The sequence below is a fragment of the Rhinatrema bivittatum genome, chromosome 2 (assembly GCF_901001135.1).
Source record: "Rhinatrema bivittatum chromosome 2, aRhiBiv1.1, whole genome shotgun sequence".
Taxonomy (NCBI): domain Eukaryota; kingdom Metazoa; phylum Chordata; class Amphibia; order Gymnophiona; family Rhinatrematidae; genus Rhinatrema; species Rhinatrema bivittatum.
The window spans coordinates 53,282,041-53,303,112 of NC_042616.1; the positions used below are offsets into that span (position 1 = coordinate 53,282,041).

Here is a 21,072-nt window from a genome sequence, read left to right on the forward strand (position 1 = left end):
TGTCCATCCTTCCCTCCCTATTGCGTTAACTGTGGCTCTATCCTCCCGGCCCCACACATGAGAATCTTCTGTACTTAACTCAGGCTTTCTTCAATTCTGAAACTGCTTCTGCCCCACTAACTCCACTGGGAGGCGGTTCCTTGAATATTTCTTATTCCACTACTTTTGTATAGAAAAAATACTCCATTACCCCTGCTTCTATCCCCTCCAGTCTTATGCAATGATCCTTTGCTCTAGAACTTCATTTCCACCAAAACTTATTTAACATTATTTATACCTTCTGAGGTATTATATTCTTAAACATCCCCACCTTAAGAGACGCTCATCTTTCAACTACACGAGAGAGAGCATTTTCCATTGCCTCCCTCAGAATTTGGAACACCCTACCCAAAGAACTGAGGACCCAGCACATCCTGAAAACATTTAAAAAAGACCTAAAAACATTTTTATTCCGCAAACTCTATTCTAACTATCTGACACCTGATCATCCCAGCCCTCAACAGAACTCGCAAGCTTAATCCTCCTCTTCATGCTCTCCTGATGTACCCTCTTTTTTCACCCCTCCCTGCTCTCTCACTTGATTCATTAAGTTCATTGAAAATGTTCTCCTCACTATTCTGTTATTCAACTACTAAGAAAAAATGTTTACTGTTCACAATACTCCACTGTTCCCAACTACCATGTTAACTCCATTTGAATGTATGCTAATTGCATATTTTGTAAACAGTTATGATGGCTCTACCGAATAACGGTATATAAAACTCTACAAATAAATAAATAAATAAATAAATAAATATACAAACTAAATGTTGGCAGGTAAGGACCATCTGGCCTACCCCAGGCTACCTGGTTGCCTTTGACTACACTATTCTTTTATTTATATATATATATTTACTGTTTATTCAACACTTAATAAACATACAAACCATTAATAACACTCCAAAGTTTCATGGAATTATAACCAAGTGCACACATAATAAGCAAGGCTTTGTTTTTTATTCTCCTCTACCCGCAAGCCTCCCTCATATTTCATGTTAGCACTGTCCTCCAATAATCACCATCTTAAGCCGAAATCTCCCACCTTTGCAGGTCTTCTCTTCAGGAGTGTACACAACTAGTTTTGGAGCGCCATAGTTCATAGGATTCCCAAGCAGACTGAAAAATTGGGAGAGTCTCACTCCGCACTGCTGATAATTTTTCCATGGAGAATGCGTTGTCCAATCGTCGTTTATAAGAGTTCAAAGTTGGGATAGCTGCTATTCTTCATTGTGCATCTAGTTGCTATTAGAATTTAGACCAATAATTTCAATTTTTTTGTTGCCCATTCATTGGGAAGTATTGAAAGCAAGTAGTATTTGGGGTTCAGAGATAGTGATGCCCAACATATCAATTATCACCCCTTTGATCTTTTCTCAGAAGGGATGGATTTTCCCACATCCCCACCAAATGTGCCAAAAGGTGCCCTCACGCCAACATAGCTCTGAAATGCTGGTGTACATTTTATGCAGTTTGTACAGAGTCAAATACCAGTATTACAATATTTTATAGCTATTTTCTACTAGCAAAGCTGATATATAAAAAACTTTCAGCAGCCCAAACAAAGTACTGGTCCCATTCAAAATATCATCCCACTCACCACCAAATTATATTTCCCAATTGTGAATGGGCTTGAGTTTATCAATTAAGTCTGGTGATATCAGTTTTTGGATATAAATCCTGTCTCATTCCCTCGATTAGTACAGAGTTTCAAATACAGTCAAAGGTCTTGCTATGATCCTTAAATCATTCTGTTGGAAAGAAAATGTTTAGCTTGAAGATAACTAAATCTATCTTTTTCTGTAAGGCCATAGTGCCTTGCTACTTCTTTGAACGCGAGAAAGTTATTTTGACAAAACTGGCCCAAATTTCTTAATCCTTTTTTCACCCACATCTTCCCCTGTGGGAATGTGGAATCTCCCAGACAAACACACTCGCTTACTCCAATTGGTGCAAGACCTCACTATTCTTGATGAGAGTATCTCTTGGCTGTCAGACATAGTAGCTCGAACACCTTCACTAGTCTAGCCATGGTTATCACTTCTCTCCAAACTACTTCTTTTAAGCATATTTATACTACTATACATTTCTATAGCACTAGTAGGCATACACAATGCCATATAGACACACCAGGGTGGATTGTCCTCACATGTATGGATTAATCTCTCAGCAGGCAAGAGGTTGCATGGGTGCACTAGGTACAAAGAGCTCTTCACCCTATGAGAACATGTCAGACTGCACCTAGAGTGGCAGACCTGGAAGAGCTAAGGGACACAGACAGGTACATAAAGGAAACCTTCAGGGATATAATAAAGAAGTCCCACCTTCAATCTGGCAGCTCCTGTGCTACCTTGGAGGAGAAAGGCCATCTAGGAGAGGATCACCTTGATGAGGCAGGAAGCAATCCTGTAGCTAGGAGCTGCCCTCAAGATGATGTAGTATCCTCTCCCACAGAGGAGAGGTCTCCAAGGGCACATGCCCAGGAGGGAAGGGTTAGCAAAGAAAATATCTTACCTGCTAATTTTCGTTCCTGTAGTACCATGGATCAGTCCAGACCGTGGGTTGTTTCCCCCTTCCAGCAGATGGAGTCAGAGGAAAAACTGAGAGGGTGGTCCCGTATTAGCTAGTGCGCCCTCTACATTCCCTCAGTATACAGAATATCCAAGCAAATAGAAAACATCTTGGATGGATCTAATAAACCATTGAAACTGTGGATGTAACAATCCACCAACTGCAACTTGAACAACAAGGAACCCTGAAAACATGCAAATGAACTCATATTCAGGTACATATCTGGTAGAAGACAGAAAAAATAGTCGAGCTGAATAGTTCCCAAAAAACCCCCAAAACTCCAAGGGCGGGCGTCTGGACTGATCCATGGTACTACAGGAATGAAAATTAGCAGGTAAGATATAATTTTCTTTTCCCTGTACGTACCAGGATCAGTCCAGACCGTGGGTTGTACCAAAGCTTCCCTAAGTAGAGTGGATCCCTGAAAACCCAGCTCAAATGACCTGAGCTCCAAAGGATCCCAAAACCGGAGGTTGAAGGTTCAACCGATAGTGACAAGCAAAGGTGTGCAACGACTTCCAAGTAGCCACCCTACAAATTTTCTGTGGTGAGACAGCCTGGGATTCAGCCCAGGAAGCTGCTTGAGCTCTGAGAGAGTGAGCCTTAATGCCCAGAGGAGGCAGTTGACCAGTGCCAATGTAGGCAACCGAAATCGCCTCCTTGAGCCAGCGAGCAATAGAGGTCTTGGAAGCCTTATGACCCTTCTTGGGACCACTCCAGAGGACAAAAAGGTGGTCCGACAGACGAAATTCATTAGTAACTGCCAAGCAGTGCATGAGCACATGCTTGACATCAAGTCGCCGCAGATCCCTCGGCTCCTCAGCAGAGAAAGATGGGAGTTCCGCCTTTCATTTAAATCAGTCGGTGGAAACTACCTTCGGCAAAAACGATGGTACTGTGGTCAAAGATACTCCTGAGTCCGTGATATGGAGATGAGGTTCCCTGCATGACAAAGCCTGGAGCTCCGAGATCCGGTGTGCTGAACAAATGGATACCAGGAACACAGTCTTCAACTTGAGATCCTTGCGCGTGGCATCTCTTAAAGGCTCGAAAGGCGGATTCCCTAGAGCCCGAAGCACCAAGTTCAAGCTCCACGAAGGTCACAAATTGCGGAGCGGAGGCTTGATATATTTCACACCTTTGAGAAACTGGACAATATCTGGGTGGAAGGAAAGCGATGTACCACCCAAGTGCCGCAAGAGGGCTCCGAGAGCTGACACTTGGAGTCACAAGGAATTGAAAGCCAAGCCCATGTCGAGACCTCTCTGTAAAAATTCCAGTATCTGGGCTATAGAAGCCTGGTGGGGCGAAACGTGCACGGACGCACACCATGAGTCAAATATCTTCCAGACCCTGACATAGGCTACAGAGGTGGAAGGTTTCCGAGCCTTTAGAAGAGTAGAGAAGACCGCAACCGGATATCCGCACTTTCTCAGCCTGCGCCTCTCAAAAGCCAGGCCGCAAGACAAAAGCGTTCTACCTGGTCGAAAAATACTGGACCCTGTCGCAGGAGGTTCGGTAGATGACCCAGCCGCAGAGGAAAGTCCACCGCCAGATTGATGAGGGCTGCGAACCAGGGACGATGCGGCCACTCCGGAGCCACCAGGATGACGGGTCCCTGAAGGATCTCTATTCTCCGAAGTACCTTTCCCACTAGCGGCCAGGGTGGAAATGCATAAAGAAGAATGTGCTGTGGCCAAGGTAACACCAGAGCATCCACACCTTCTGCGCCGTGTTCCCGTCTTCGACTGAAGAAGCTTGGGGCCTTCGCATTTTTCTGCGTGGCCAACAGATCTAGATGGGGATGCCCTCACCTCCGGAAGATCAGCAATACAGCCTGCTCGGACAATTTCCGTTCCCATTCCCTCGGATCGATGTGTTGGCGACTCAAGAAGTCCGCTTGAACATTGTCCACTCCCGCAATGTGTGAGGCCGCCAAGCGGGAGAGATGGAGTTCTGCCCACGGCAGGACAATGTCTGTTTCCATCGACACATGGAGACTCCTGGTGCCCCCTTGCCGATTGATGTAGGCTACAGTTGTTGCATTGTCCGAGAGAATACGAACCGCCCAGCCCTGTACCAGGGGCAAAAAACGTTTGAGCGCAAGACTGACTGCTCTCGTCTCTAGGTGATTGATAGGCCAAGTCGCTTGTTCCAGAGTCCACTGACCCTGTGACGGAGAGGCTGGCATCCGTGGTTATGACCATCCACTGCGGAATGTCCAATTCCACTCCCTGCAGCAAGTGATCCAGGCAGAGCTACCAGGATAGGCTGGCCCTGACCGATGGTAGAAGCAGCAGGGACATCTGAAATTCCCGGGATATCTGTTTCCACCGGGAAAGCAAAGCCCTTTGCAACAGTCTCATATGAGCCAAGGCCCAATGTACCACATTGATAGTGGAGGCCAAGGTTCCTAGAACCTGCAAGTAGTCCCAAGTGGTAGGAGGGGAAAGGTCATGAAAACGCTGTACTTGCGCCCAGAGCGAGTGAGCGCATTCCACCCGAAGCGAGACCCGGCATACTTCGGTATCGAAATGGGCCCCAAGAAAATCCCGAGATTGCGATGGCAAAATTGACCACCCAGCCGAGCGACTGAAGGAGATGCACCACCCTGTCGATCGCCCTCTGGCACAGGACCCTGGACTTTGCCCGGATGAGCCAATCGTCCAGATATGGGTGGACCAAGACTCCCTCCTTCCGCAGAGCCGCCGCCACCACCACCATGAACTTGGTGAAAATGTGGGGTGTGGTGCGGTCGCCAGGCCGAATGGCAGGGCCTGGAATTGAAAGTGCTGTCCCAAGATCTGGAAGCGCAGAAACTGCTGATGGTCCTTTTGGATTGGAATGTGAAGATAAGCCTCCGACAGATCCAATGAGGTGAGGAACTCTCCACGGCACACCGCTGCTATAACCAAGCGAAGGGTCTCCATCCCGAAGTGAGGGATCTGGAGGGCCTTGTTGACTACCTTGAGGTCGAGGATTGGACGGAAGGAACCTTCCTTTTTGGGCACCACGAAGTAGAGGGAATAGTGGCCAAGCCCTTTCTCCCAGATGGGCACCGGCAGAATTACTCCAAGCGCCAGAAGATGCTTGAGGGTCTGGCAAACAGCATCCTGTTTCCAGGACGGGCCGTTTGGAGAGAAGACAAATCTGTCGCGAAGGGCTCGAGCAAATTCTAAAGCATAACCGTGTTGTAGAATATTTAAGACCCAAAGGTCTGAAATTATTTTGGCCCACTCCTCGAGAAAAAGGGACAGACGGCTCCCTATGGACCGGCAACACTTCATTGGGAGGATTTAGCAGAGGACCCTTGGGGAAAGGTATCTCGAGAGGGCTGCCGGCCTCGAAAGGAATGTGACCATGACTGCGACTTAGACGAAGGGGGACGAGACTGCCTGAAACGGCGTTGTCCTCGAAAATGGCAGCGAGTGGAGTTGAAGTCTCTCGGGGTGCGCAGACGATCCTCCAGCAACTTAAGCACTTTATTTTCTCCTAATGATTTAATCAGCTGGTCCAACTCGTCTCCAAACAGCAACTGCCGACCAGTTTCGCAGCCAGAGGAGACATCTCGCCGAGACCTCGCATACCATGGACCGAGCCAGAATCCAGAGTAGATCATATAAGGCGTCCGCCCCATATGCAATAACCACCTCCAGGTGTTCCGCCTGTTGCGCTTCTTCCAGGGGAAGATCCTGGGGACTAAGCAGCTGCTGGACCCAGCAGAGTCCTGCCCTTTGCATCAGGGAACTGCACACAGCCGCCCAAACTCCCAAGGCGGATACTTCAAAGACCCGTTTTAAATAGACTTCGAGCTTGCGGTCCTGCAAGTCTCGCAGGGCAGCCCCTACTGTAACTGGCATGGTGGTCCTCTTAGTTACCGCCGTTACTGAAGAATCCACCTTGGGGACCTTGAGGAGCTCCAGGTACTCCTCTGGGAGCGGATAGAGCTTGTCCATGGCCCTGCCTAAGCACAGGTTTGCCTCAGGAGTGTCCCATTCCCCGGACAATAACTGGAGGAGGCTAGGATGGAACGGGAACGTCTTTGTTTTTTTTTTTATTTATTTAGTTTATATACCGGGGTATAGCGGTCTGCCTTCACTCCGGTTTACATTTTAAACAACATATTACAGTAGTAAACAAGAATAGATAACATTAATACATAACATATTTCTGTGTAATTCAACGAGAAATATAAAAATAATATAATATATAAATATATATATATAAATATATATATAAAATACATACATACATATATACATATAAATATATAATATATATATATATATATATATATATATGTTTATATATATATATATATATATATATATAAACATATATATAAAAATACATAACAAAAAAATAAACATAGTAGAAAACATCAATAGGTAACAGGCGTTGTGCCAACTGGGATTGATTGGAAAGGACGGTTTATAGACGGGGAATTTGCGAGTGTGGGAGCACTACTAGCATTTTTCTTCGGAGTGTGGGCGGGCAGCTTAGTCGTCACTAGATGTGAAAGATTGCCTGAAGAGCCAGGTCTTGAGCTCCTTTTTGAATGATTTGGAGTCATTGATCATGATTAGGTAGTCTGGTAGGGAATTCCATGCTGTCGGACCAGCAATGGAATTGCTGGTCCGACAGCATGGAATTTGCTGGTGGGCGAATCTTTGCTGGTGGGCGAAGCCCTGCCAGAACCGGATCCCCTTTCCTAGCGGTAGTACTGGGCCCTGGAGTCTCCAGGGAAGGCTCGAGGTCTAATTCCTCCAGAACATGGGAAATGAGGGATTCCAACTCATCCCGCTGAAAAAGTCGTAGGACCCGGGGGTCCTTGCCTTCCACCTGAGCCAGGGGGGTAGGGTCATCCATGTCAATGTCATCCAAGGGATCCTGAGGCTGAGGGGCCGGTGGGGTAGACAGGGAAACCAGCCAAACTCGAGAGCCGGAGGCAGCATCTGGCCCGATCCCTGGGGAATTCCAGCTGCACCCGGTAGAGTATCCAAGCGGAGGACTTTAGGTGGAGGAGGGAAAAGAGCAGAATCTGGTTGCTGCTGTTGGCTCAGCCGAGCCACATAAGCACTATGCATAAGCAAAATAAACTCTGTTGAAAAAGGCCCCCGAAGGAGGGGGGAGGGGGATCCCCCTGCGGTGAAATCGCCGCCGGCAGGGCAGCCGGGATGAGAACCGGAGGGGAGGGAGGCTTGCAAAGGAGAAATTCATCGCTGGGCTGCGTGGAAGCAGGGCTTGATGAAAACAAAATGGCCGCCTTTCCCGCGTCCGACGGGAACAGGGCCTACCCCTCCACAACCAGGTGCGCCTTCGGCCACGAATCGCAGCCTGCCTCGAGGTGTCCTCCCCACCAGGGAGGCACCCGGCGCAAAATCCTTCCGACGAGAGCCGGAGACCAGGCTCCCCACACCTGGAGCATCGCGCTGAGCGCGGCATGGAGGCAGAAAGAAAACCCCTGAAGGCTGCCAGCAGCGGACAGTAGAATCAACGCTGCTATAAACTTCGCGACCCAACTTGCAGGAGTGAACCTGACTGAAACCTAGATCAGAGGAATGCCGCGTCTCTGATCGCAAAGCTGCACCTGAGGAAGCGTCGTCTCAGGGCAGTGGGTCTCCAGAGAAGGGGGAGTGAGAGGCTGAAACACAGCTTACACCCCAGGCAGCAACAGATCAAGGCTGAAAAAAGAAATTACAACTTACCCCGCAATACAGGAGTAAGAAAGAGACAGGAAGACAGTAATGTGCCTAACAGGAGCCCTGTCTGCAAGTTCAGCCTGACTGAGCTTTATTAATATATATCTGGGTTTTTTTTAAAGATCCATCCAAGGAAAGAAGAAAGAAAGGCCTTTCTAAGTCAGAGGGAGAACCGCAAGTGTAACCCAAATCTGCTGGAGTCAGAGGAATATTGAGGGAATGTAGAGGGCGCACTAGCTAATAAGGGACCGCCCTCTCAGTTTTTGCTCTGACTCCATCTGCTGGAAGGGGGAAGACAACCCACGGTCTGGACTGATCCTGGTACGTACAGGGAATGGCCGTTATGGTTGGTGATTTGATTATTAGAAAGGCTGATAGCTGGGTGGCTGGTGGACGCGAAGATCGCTTGGTAACTCGGTTGCCTGGTACGAACATAAGAACATAAGAACATAAGAAAATGCCATACTGGGTCAGACCAAGGGTCCATCAAGCCCAGCATCCTGTTTCCAACAGTGGCCAATCCAGGCCATAAGAACCTGGCAAGTACCCAAAAACCAAGTCTATTCCATGTAACCATTGCTAATGGCAGTGGCTATTCTCTAAGTGAACCTAATAGCAGGTAATGGACTTCTCCTCCAAGAACTTATCCAATCCTTTTTTAAACACAGCTATACTACCTGCACGAACCACATTCTCTGGCAACAAATTCCAGAGTTTAATTGTGCGTTGAGTAAAAAAGAACTTTCTCCGATTAGTTTTAAATGTGCCCCATGCTAACTTCATGGAGTGTCCCCTAGTCCTTCTACTATCTGAAAGAGTAAATAACCGATTCACATCTACCCGTTCTAGACACATCTACCCGTTCTAGACCTCTCATGATTTTAAACACCTCTATCATATCCCCCCTCAGTCGTCTCTTCTCCAAGCTGAAAAGTCCTAATCTCTTTAGTCTTTCCTCATAGGGGAGTTGTTCCATTCCCCTTATCATTTTGGTAGCCCTTCTCTGTACCTTCTCCATCGCAATTATATCTTTTTTGAGATGCGGCGACCAGAATTGTACACAGTATTCAAGGTGCGGTCTCACCATGGAGCGATACAGAGGCATTATGACATTTTCCGTTTTATTCATCATTCCTTTTCTAATAATTCCCAACATTCTGTTTGCTTTTTTGACTGCCGCAGCACACTGAACCGACGATTTCAATGTGTTATCCACTATGACACCTAGATCTCTTTCTTGGGTTGTAGCACCTAATATGGAACCCAACATCGTGTAATTATAGCATGGGTTATTTTTCCCTATATGCATCACCTTGCACTTTTCCACATTAAATTTCATCTGCCATTTGGATGCCCAATTTTCCAGTCTCACAAGGTCTTCCTGCAATTTATCACAATCTGCTTGTGATTTAACTACTCTGCACAATTTTGTGTCATCTGCAAATTTGATTATCTCACTCGTCGTATTTCTTTCCAGATCATTTATAAATATATTGAACAGTAAGGGTCCCAATACAGATCCCTGAGGCACTCCACTGTCCACTCCCTTCCATTGAGAAAATTGCCCATTTAATCCTACTCTCTGTTTCCTGTCTTTTAGCCAGTTTGCAATCCACGAAAGGACATCGCCACCTATCCCATGACTTTTTACTTTTCCTAGAAGCCTCTCATGAGGAACTTTGTCAAACGCCTTCTGAAAATCCAAGTATACTATATCTACCGGTTCACCTTTATCCACATGTTTATTAACTCCTTCAAAAAAGTGAAGCAGATTTGTGAGGCAAGACTTGCCCTGGGTAAAGCCATGCTGACTTTGTTCCATTAAACCATGTCTTTCTATATGTTCTGTGATTTTGATGTTTAGAACACTTTCCACTATTTTTCCTGGCACTGAAGTCAGGCTAACCGGTCTGTAGTTTCCCGGATCGCCCCTGGAGCCCTTTTTAAATATTGGGGTTACATTTGCTATCCTCCAGTCTTCAGGTACAATGGATGAATTTAATGATAAGTTACAAATTTTTACTAATAGGTCTGAAATTTCATTTTTTAGTTCCTTCAGAACTCTGGGGTGTATACCATCCGGTCCAGGTGATTTACTACTCTTCAGTTTGTCAATCAGGCCTACCACATCTTCTAGGTTCACCGTGATTTGATTCAGTCCATCTGAATCATTACCCATGAAAACCTTCTCCATTACGGGTACCTCCCCAACATCCTCTTCAGTAAACACCGAAGCAAAGAAATCATTTAATCTTTCCGCGATGGCCTTATCTTCTCTAAGTGCCCCTTTAACCCCTCGATCATCTAAAGGTCCAACTGACTCCCTCACAGGCTTTCTGCTTCGGATATATTTAAAAAAGTTTTTACTGTGAGTTTTTGCCTCTACAGCCAACTTCTTTTCAAATTCTCTCTTAGCCTGTCTTATCAATGTCTTACATTTAACTTGCCAATGTTTATGCTTTATCCTATTTTCTTCTGTTGGATCCTTCTTCCAATTTTTGAATGAAGATCTTTTGGCTAAAAGTACGAAAGTAGCAGATAGGATTTTAGACAGTGCTGGGGAGGAGCCAGCTGTCTTGGTACATGTGGGTATGAATGACGTAGGAGGGGGGTTCTGAAAGCCAAGTTTAGGATTTTAGATAGAAAGTTGAAATCCAGAGCATCCAAGATAGCATTCTCAGACATGCTCCCCATTCCACATGCAGGACCTAAAGGCAAGCAGAGCTCCAGAGTTTCAATGCACAGATGAGAGAATGGTACAGGGAAGAGGGTTTTACGTTTGCTAGGAACTGGGCATTATTTTGGGCAGGGCGGGGGGGCTTTTCCAAAAGGACTGACTCCACCTTAACCAGAGTGGAACCAGGTTGCTGGCACTATCCTTTAAAAACTAGATAGCGCAGCTTTTAAATTAGATGATGGGGGAAAGCAGACAGTCGCTCAGAAGCATATAATTCAGAATGTTGCATCTTTGAAGGATACCAAGAGAACAGGAAAATCAGAGATCCCAGTGGAGAGGTTGCAATAAATGCCAAAGTGGACCAGGTGTCCTTAAATAAAGAGCTAAAAGATTCCAAATTAACCCTTTTCAACTAATGAGAAGTTTGTTAATACAAACAAAAAAACATACTTTGAAATGTCTGTATACAAATACTAGAAGGCTAAAAAATAAGATGGGATATATAGCACTGGATGAAGAGGGAGATGAAATTGGGATCTCAGAGACCTGGTGGAAGGAGAATAATCAACGGGACACTGTGATACCAGGGTACAAATTGTAGCGAAATGATAGGATGGATCATATTGGTGGAGGGGTGGCACTATATGTCAGAGAGAGCATTGAGTCAAACAGAATAAAAGCTCTGCAGGAAAAAAAAACGCAATGTTGAATCTTTATGGATAGAAATTCCAGGTGAAAAATGGAATAAAATAGTAGTGGGGGGGCTGTTTTACCATCCACCTGGCCAGAATGCTAAAAGAAATTAGGGAAGCTGATAAAAAAATCAGCAGCTCAGTAATAATGGGTGATTTCAATTACCCCAGTATTGACTGGCTGACTGTCACATCAGGACATGCTAGAAAGGTAAAGTTCCTGGACGAAATAAATGACTGCTTCATGGAGCAACTGGTACAAGAATAAACAAGGAGGGGGAAACTATTTTAGACCTAGTCCTTAGTGGAACACAGGATTTGGTGAGAGAGGTAACAGTGTTGCAGCCACTTGGCAACAGTGACCACCAACATGATCAAAATCTGACGTAATAACCGGAGGGAGGCTACTAAAGAAATCTACTGCAATAGCATTTAACTTTCAAAAAGAGGACTATGATAAAAGGAGGAAAATGGTTAGGAAAAAACTGAGAGGAGCAGCTGCAAAGGTTAAGAGTTTAGTTCAGGCATGGAAGTTATTTAAAAATCTATATTCCATGCATTAGAAAAAGGTGGAAGTCTAAACAACAATGGTTAAAAGGTGAGGTAAGAGAAGCTATAAAAGCTAAAAGAACATTTTTCAAGAATTGGAAAAGGGATCCAACTGAAAAAGAAACAGGAAAGTGCATAAGCACTGGCAAGTTAGATGCAAAGGATTGATATGGAAGGCAGAGAGAGAATTTGAAAAGAAACTTGCCGTGGAAGCAAAAACTGATTATTTATTTAAAGGCTTTTAAATTCCGTTCATATCAAAATTATATGCTAAACGGATCACAAAATGGACATAAAACAATAAATTAAAACATCAAAAGTAAAAGTAAAATTAACAATACAATAAACACACAAATACAGCACTACATTATTCAAGGTAAAAAGCCTATGAGGGAGTCAGTTGGACCATTAGATGATCAAGGGGTAAAAGGGGCACTTAGAGATGATAAAAGCCATAGCAGAGAGACTAAATTAATTCTTTGCTTCCGTATTCACTGTGGGAAGATGTATGAGAGAAACCCATGCCAGAAATGATATTCAAAAGGTGATGATTCAGAGGAAATGAAACAAATCTCAGTGAACCTTGAAGATGTATTAGGGCAAATTGACAAACTAAAGAGTAAATCACCTGGACCAGATGGTACACATTCCAGAGTGCTGAAAGAACTGAGAAATAAAATTGCAGACCTGCTATAGGAATTTTGTAAAAACTATCATTAACATAGTCTATGGTACCTGAAGACTGGAGGGTTGCCAATGTAGCGCCAGTTTTTAGAGGATCAAAGGGTGATCCAGGAAACTACAGACTAGTGAGTCTGATGTCTGTGCCACGCAAAATGATAGAAATGATCATAAAGAACAAAACTGTTGACATATAGATAGGAATAGTTTAATAGGACAAAGCCAACATGGATTTAGCCAAGGCAAGTCTTGCCTCAACAATTTGCTACATTTTTTTGATGGCGTAAATAAACATGTGGATAAAGGTGAGCCACATGATATAGTGTATCTGGATTCCCAGAAAGCATCTGAAAGTCCCTCATGAGAGACTTCTTAGGACATTAAAATGTCATAGGATAGGGGGCAGTGTCCTATTGTGGGTTACCAACTGGTTAAAAGATAGAAAACAGAGTGTAGGGCTAAATGGTAAATTTTCAAAATGGAGAAAAGTGAATAGCGGAGTGTCTCTGGGATCTGTTATGGGACCACTGCTTTTTAATATATTTATAAATGACCTGGAAATAGGAACAAGTAAGGTGATCAAATTTGCCAATGACAAAAAATTATTCAAAGTTGTTAAATCACAAGAGGGCTGTGAGAAATTGCAAGAGGACCCTGCAAAACTGGGAGACTGGGCATGCAAATGAAATTGAATGTGGATAAGTGCAAAGTAATGCACTTAGGGAAGAGTAACCCAAATTATAGCTCCACATTAGGAGTCACTATTTAGGAAAAGGAGCTAGGCATCATCGTAAATATGTTGAAATCTGCTCAGTGTGCAGCAGCAGTCAAGAAAGGAAATAGAATGCTGGGAATTATTAGGAAAGGAATGGAGAATAAAATAGAGAATATCACAATGCCTCTGTATCGCTCCATGGTGCGACCTCATCTTGAGTACTGTATGCAGTTCTGGTCACCACATTTCAAAAAAGATATAGCAGAATTAGAAAAGGTATAGAGAAGGGTGACCAAAATGATAAAGGGGATGGAACGATTTTCCTATAAGGAAAGGCTAAAGAGGTCAGGATTCTTCAGTTTAGAGAAGAGACGGCTGAGGGGAGATATGATAGAGGTCTATAAAATAATGAGTGGAGTGGAATGAGTAAGTGTTAATCAGTTGTTTGCTCTTTCAAAAATTACAAAGACCAGGGGACACACAATGAAGTTATTGGGTAATATATTTAAAACTAATAAAAGAAAATATTTTTTTACTCAATGCTTAATTAAGCTCTGGAATTTGTTGCCAGACAATCTGGTGAATGCTATTAGTGTAGCTGCATTTAAAAAAACATTTGGACAAGTTCCTGGAGGAAAAGTCCATTAACCATTAATAAGGTGGAGTTGCAGAAATCCACTGCTTATGCCTGGGATAAGTAGCACGGTATCTATCTACCCCTTGGGATCCTGCCAGTACTTGTGGCCTGAATTGGCCACTGTTGGAAACAGGATGCTGGGCTTGATGGACCCCTGGTCTGACCCAGTATGGCAAGTCTTATGTTCTTAAATAGGTGAGACAGTCCCTGCTTCATGGAACTTACAATCTAGTTCAGACACAGACAAGACAAATAATTTTTAGTAATCATTTAAGTATTTCAGTAAAAACATGTTTAATGTGAGAGGATCAAGATCAGCAAGAGTCAGGGGTTTTGGATTTAAGTTACCTCAAACAGACAGGACTTGAACATGATCACAGATGGAACAAGACACGAACTCAGGAAGGCAATTCCAGGCACGTGGAGCCACAAGACTGAAAATGTAGAGTCAGCAATGGAAGAAAAGGGCACAGATAGTAGCAGCTTGCCCGATGAACAGAGAGCGAGGAAGAACATAGGAGGAGAGGTAGGTTGGAGCTATGGAGAGAACACACTTGTAGGTGAAAAGAAATAGTTTCTGTTGAAAGCAAAAGCAGATTAGGGAACCAAGAGGGATAATAGAGTTGTAACAAGGCTGGAGAAAGACAAGTCAGGCAGCTGAATTTTGACTAGACTGGGGGGAATAATTCAGCAGCCAACTCTTAAGAAGGAGATTGCAGTAGTCCAAGCGAGAGGTGACAAGAGTGTATAAGGGTTTTGGTAGTGTGCTCCCAAAGGATCTAGCTGATTTTGGTGATATTATACAAAGAGAAATGACATTTTAGCAATATTTTGAATGTGAGCAGAGAAGGAAAGGAGTCAGCCCATTGTGGTGGCCGTTCTCCCCAAGGCTGCCGGCAGAATGGCCACCAAAGGTGAAGTACGAACTCAGCCTTGTAAATGCATTTAAAAAAAGGGGTGGCAGGCCTTTGCAAAATGCATATATTTTATGTATATCACCATTGTTCAAACTATCAGCAATCTTAAACAACCTAGCGCTCCCTTCCACTCCTACCGTAAGCTATTTGGAGCACTACTTGCTCTGTTCCCTAGTGTAGCTCTATAACTTGAGTTTATCATTTTTATATACAAGAATCATCTTGTTTCCATAGACTTTAAATAGCCAGCTGCGCACCATCAGTGCTGTATAAAAATAATAATAATTGCAAAACAGAGAAAACTTATTTTCAGGGGAGACTACAGGACCTCTTGTTGTTGAAGACCACGACTCTATTTGTAACCTAGCAGTGAGAATAAGCTAAGTTCTGCTCTTACTCAAGACATGACTATTTATCATTCCCGGTTCCTTCTACGGCACAGCTCAGCAGACTTGGAACTTAATAGTTCAAGGTTCAATGAAAGTAACATTTGCATTTGGCTATTTTAAGACTTGATTCACTGCTAGGGTGTCTAATTGGGTGGCAGTTTCTCCTACACAATACTGATTTGCTGTAAGACAGATTGGGAATTTCACAGATGGGAAGGAAAAAAAAAAAAGGAGTAAGAAAATTAAAATAGAAAACATGTAAATAGGACTCATTTATCTTATCGCTCGCGTCTCAGAAGGGTAAAGACTAAGAAGACTGCAATGGTAAGCACCCTTCCTCAGAAGTATGAAGCCAGTGTTCCCTTTGATACGGGCTGCTGTGTTGGACACGTACCCGGTGGAGGTTGCATTATGGTGGTTCTTATTACACTGCGGGGCCAGATGTACTGGGTAATTCTCTCTTAGACACAGAATGGGAAAAGCCCTACATGGGAGGTTCTGTGCGCCGTGTACATAGCATCAGAAGGTAGTTCATGGGACATGGCCTGGAATAGCCTACCAGCAGAGGCAATAGTAGCCAAAGCAGCCACAGAATTCAAGCAGGCTTGGGACAGAAACAGAGACCGGCAGTAAGAGCAGGGGGTGGGCGATTGGTAGGGTTCAGGAATTGCTGGGGGCCTGGGTCAGGGTTTGTACAGTTGTGAGATATGCTTAACGCAATGGGTGGCCCTGCAGGGCAGAGGTACAGCAGTCTTACCACCCCCATGGTCAGAGATCAGCACCCGGTCGATCATGTGAAGAAAAGCTCTCAGCAGCTCAAACCTGTCCTCCTGCTGGATATTACTCCTCCTCTCTAGCTAGGAACCAGCCTACAGTCTATGCTAGGAATATTATTGTTTTAATTTTTTGAATCATGGATGGTGTTTGTATCTCTCTATTGGTTTATTTTGATATATTTGATTATTGTAATCTATGTTTTGTTCTGTATGCTGCCTATGGGTTTTTGGAAATTAGGTGACTAACAAATGTAAATAAATACATCTAAGACCGTATCAAAGCCTTTCTGCAATTTCATTTTGGTTGTCCCTGTTTTCTTTTCTTGGGAGCTTGGTGCAGCCATGATACTATTCTGTATATGTTGGCTTTGACTTCTTCCCTTTCCTCTTCCGGTCCATGTGATTGAGCAAATAGATTTTCACAACTGGTCCTACTGCCCAACCACTCATCCATTTCCTTTACCTACTGTTTCCCTGCTAGCCCTTACCATTTCTCTTAAGTTATTTCGCAGTTTTGGTTACTTCTATCTCTGTCGACAGGCTGGTCCACCACCCCTTCTGAGCTACGAAATACTTCACATGAATATTTTGAGCCTTCCTCCTTCCAACTTGCTGTTTGGGTTAGACGAGTATCTCCAGTCCCTCTCTGAGTGGGTTGGTATGAATTTGGGGAGATAATTTTGATATATGAGAAATACTGGTTTGTTTGTTATATATATTTTATGGATGCATTTATTTTTTTCTATAGTGTTATATGCTGATGTAATGGAACTTGATTTGTTTAATGATTTGTTATACTGTATTATGTATTTTGCAGTAACACATGAGTATAGGATTTGTTCTAGAAAAAGCCATGACCCAAACTGAACTTGAATGTGTTTTTCAATGGAAGATGCCTCCAGCTATATTGAAGCCTGCTAAATATCTGAATGCTTCTATCATACGCCCATTCTCCTTTCTCTTTTTCCAACAGTTCCCTAAGCCTCTTTTTGTTAACGTTTGTGTTGTAGGCCCATCACCATAATCATAGCCATGTTTCCATCCTATCCACATCCTTATAAGAGGTTCGGCCTCCAGAACTGAACACAATATTCAAAAGTTGAGTTTCATTAGTGACCTGTAGAAGAGCAATATTAACTTCTTTTCCTGGTGGCGATACCTTCCTCATAAACCTTCTCTTTAGCTTTTCTGTAACAGCAACGCCAGGCCGCTCCTGCGTCAGTCTTCAGTAGCCCAATGGGATAACCTCCTCTGGGCCGCTTTTCTGCTGGTGGGCCAGGCTCTGCTAGTCTGCTCCAATAGCAGGGGGGTGGTAGTCTTTGGTGGGCAATGGGATGAGTTCTGCTGTGCTGATCCAGTGTCGCTCTTCAGAGGCGCCGGCCAGCTAGGCTCCACAGGTGATCGGCAGCAATGGTTCTTGGCATCCACCACCTATGCTTCAGGTTCATAGGTCTGTGCTTTTATTCCCCTACCTGTGATGTCAGTGTCACAGACAAACAAACCAAAAACCTAAATGCTTTTTTAAATTTCATAAAATGTGCTTAAAAAAAAAACAACCCAGAAAAAACAAGCAACTCCCTCCCTCCCTCCCAAAGCTATGAATAATTTTGGCTGATGCCTACATTCTCTTACATTTTTCCACCCCTGGGCCCAAGCTAACCCTAGTGGACTCCATTTAGCACTACTTGCTGCATTCTGTTGCTTAACCCATTATGTCCCAAATTTTTTAAGACGTTGTTCTCTAAGGAGGACACTGGAACATAATGCATTAACCAACTTGTTACTCGATTTCTGATTGTTCCACCTTGTTTACCAGTCTTCATTCTGGAAGAGTGTCAGAAGCCTTAATGAAGTTCAGAGAGTCAACATCTACTGCACCTCAAAGAGCACAATTAAGTTTGGGAGTCACTGCAGATCCAGGCCTAAATGGAACTACCACCACAGGCCTGAATGCAAGAAGAGCTGACAGGCCTCACAGAAGAGGAGCGAGAAAAGGAGGGATGAGGGAGCGCAACTAAAGACAAAAAGAGCAAAAATAAACCTAATGGAGGGGGTGGGGAGAAACAAGAAAAATGAGGAAAAAATGTAGAAGGGAAAAGTTTATTTTTAGCATGGCTCACAAAAATGTTAACTGGCACCTAAGTTTTCCAAAAAGATATTCCAATTCTGGGAGGGAAAGAGGGAAGTTGTACCAGAAAATCAGAGTTTACTTGCAGACAGGCAGATGCAGTCATTTGTGCGTTAAGAAACCGTACGCTGTTTTTTTAACGCCAGATTAAATGAACTCCCAATGCAGAAAACTAATGAAATGCAAATGTCTAGGGAATTGAAAATTGTGCTTTTAACAGTAAAATGTGCACATTTTAACTTGGGAAGGCATCCCTGACAGCCATAAGTGACGGCCACCACAGCCACTTACCCGGATAAGTCAATACTTTTCTGTGGGCAAAATTATTATTATTTTTATTTTTTTTTTACATTTTTTCCCCTTTTTTATGGGTTTTAAGTGCCAGCTGCAGGCTCTCTGTATTTGCAAGTACTGCTTAATACACTCATTTACATGAATTTCCATGTGAGGGTGCTAAGCAGTACTCCTGTTTAGAAATGTGATTTTCAGCAAGCAAAACTCCTTGCTGCTTCATAGAAACATAGACAGACATGTCAGCAGAAAAGGACCAATGGTCCATCCAATCTGCCCAGGAAGCTTCCCTTGGTAGTATCTGCCATAACATGTAGGTTACCCCCATGTATCAGTCAGTCAGTGTTGCTTGATGTGCTCTGCTTATGGACTTGGCCATAGAAGCAGTCCTGTGTTTTTTCCTTAATGTCTGTGCAGCAGTATTCCAGACTGAAAAAAAAGTCATGGCTCGTGTTGGGTGGTTCTGAATCCAGATAACTCTCTCTCTCCACCCCCCACCCTCTAAGCAGAGAGCTATGTTGCAGTTGCATCGGCAGTAAGTTTTGCACAGAGAAAATGCACATCGAAGTGCAGGCAGAAAGGTAGGTTTGAACGCACCTTTCTGCATCAAGCCTGAGAAACTGGCAGCAAAGATATACACCGATTTCTAAACAAATAAACAAAAACAGCCAGAAACTAGAGCTAAAAAGGGAATTGGAACCAAAAGGTTACTAAGGGCCAAAGAGTAACAATTAAGTATGAGAAAAAAAACAAGTGTGAAGCTTGCTGGGCAGACTGGATGGGCTGTTTGGTCTTCTTCTGCCGTCATTTCTATGTTTCTATGTATATATATGTTTCTAAAATTCTCTCTCCTAGAAAGCAAGAAACGAAATGGAATATATTGAAGACCCTATTTATCGGGAGGGAATTCAGGCCTCAGAACTGCTGTGAAAGGATCAGTCCCTCGTTGGCTGGCAGCAGCAGCAAAAATCAAATTAGATTTAAAAACACCATTGCAAGCCTGCTCTTATCACATCTTGCTGGAGAGGTCCTGCGTCCAGAGACTTTGAAATACTGTGGAACGTCCTAAGTCACCAGAGACAGAGTCAATTTTCAAATAATTCTTTAACAAAAAGAGCCGAAGTCAATCAGATCCAGATCAAGGTGGTCTGGTCCCTGTTTTGAACTTCAATCAGAGAAAATGTAATGCCCAGAGGAAACAGATTTAGTTTCTCTCCCCCCCCCCCCCCCCCAATACTGGACTCATCTCTCGGGGCAGTTTCTCCAGATGGGTTTGTTTTGCTCATCCCTTGACAGGCATGAACCTCATTCGTCAGCCCTGGGATGATCTTAGTCTCTCTAATTTGCTGCTAAAGCCCTTTTTAGCACTTGCATTTTCCCTAAGGTTTCATCTTAACAGGCAACATATCAAGAGGCGCTTAGACATTTGCCTTAATCAGACCTATGGGTATTTCCAGGTGGTGTCTGTCCCTTCCTCCCCCCTCCCCAGAACCTGTAATGCAAGCCTCAGTACCTGTGCAGGCGCTGCCTCCGCCATTCTCCTTCCTGCTTTATCTGGGGACGGAGCTGCAGGAGGATCTGCTCTCTCAGCCTGGAAGGTGGCAGATCAGGAGGAACGCGCTCCCTTCTCGCTCTCTCCGGGGACGAACGCTTCGGGCTCTGCTTCTCTCACAATGGCCGAGGCTTGCAGAGAAGCTGCTGCTGCACGAAATGTTGCCGGGTTAGAGGGAAGGAAGGGGGAGGAGGAGGGATCTAGGCAGAGAAAAGAAAGGAGTCCGCTACAGAATAACTTTATTGGCACGACAATTTTACATGTGCTGCTCAAGTAAAACGCAGAAATGTGTCTTTATTTCTTTCTTTATTAAAAAGATTTCTTAGCCGCACGTTCCAGTGTGCATGGCGGGCTACATAAAAACAGTCACGATATTTACAAAACAAATAGAAAAGACAATATATTCCCGTGAATCAATCTCGAATGGGAAAGTTAAACATAGATCCATAGTCAATAATCAGAATTAACGCAGCTATTCAATAGGCTTTGCACAAAAGGATGTATGTAAGTCGCCCATTATAGGAGGAAGAAATGAAAATTACGGTGACGTAAAATTACAGGGAGAATACAACACCAGGGACGAGACTCGGGTTTTGGTGCTGCTCCATATTGTCCCTGATAAGGTTTACTTTTTAGCCTGGTGATAGGATACCTCATATTTGCTGCTATAGCTGCTGTTTCTCTTTCCCTCAAGATTATAAAGAGTTTTCCCTGCTTATTCTTTTGTGGGAAGCCTTGGATTTTTTTTTTCTGTAAGCT

The 21,072-nt window shown here is 43.9% G+C and overlaps 1 protein-coding gene across 1 annotated transcript in view; it reads right to left on the reverse strand.

Annotated features, from left to right (window-relative positions):
- Nucleotides 1–20,512, reverse strand: part of LOC115083956 (oocyte zinc finger protein XlCOF6-like) — a 39,841-nt gene extending 19,329 nt beyond the window's left edge. The window contains exon 1 of the mRNA XM_029588130.1: nucleotides 20,275–20,512. Within this exon, the coding sequence (XP_029443990.1) occupies nucleotides 20,275–20,298 (24 nt within the window). The 5' untranslated portion in view covers nucleotides 20,299–20,512. The remainder of the gene's footprint in view (nucleotides 1–20,274) is intronic.
- Nucleotides 20,513–21,072: the final 560 nt, after the last annotated feature.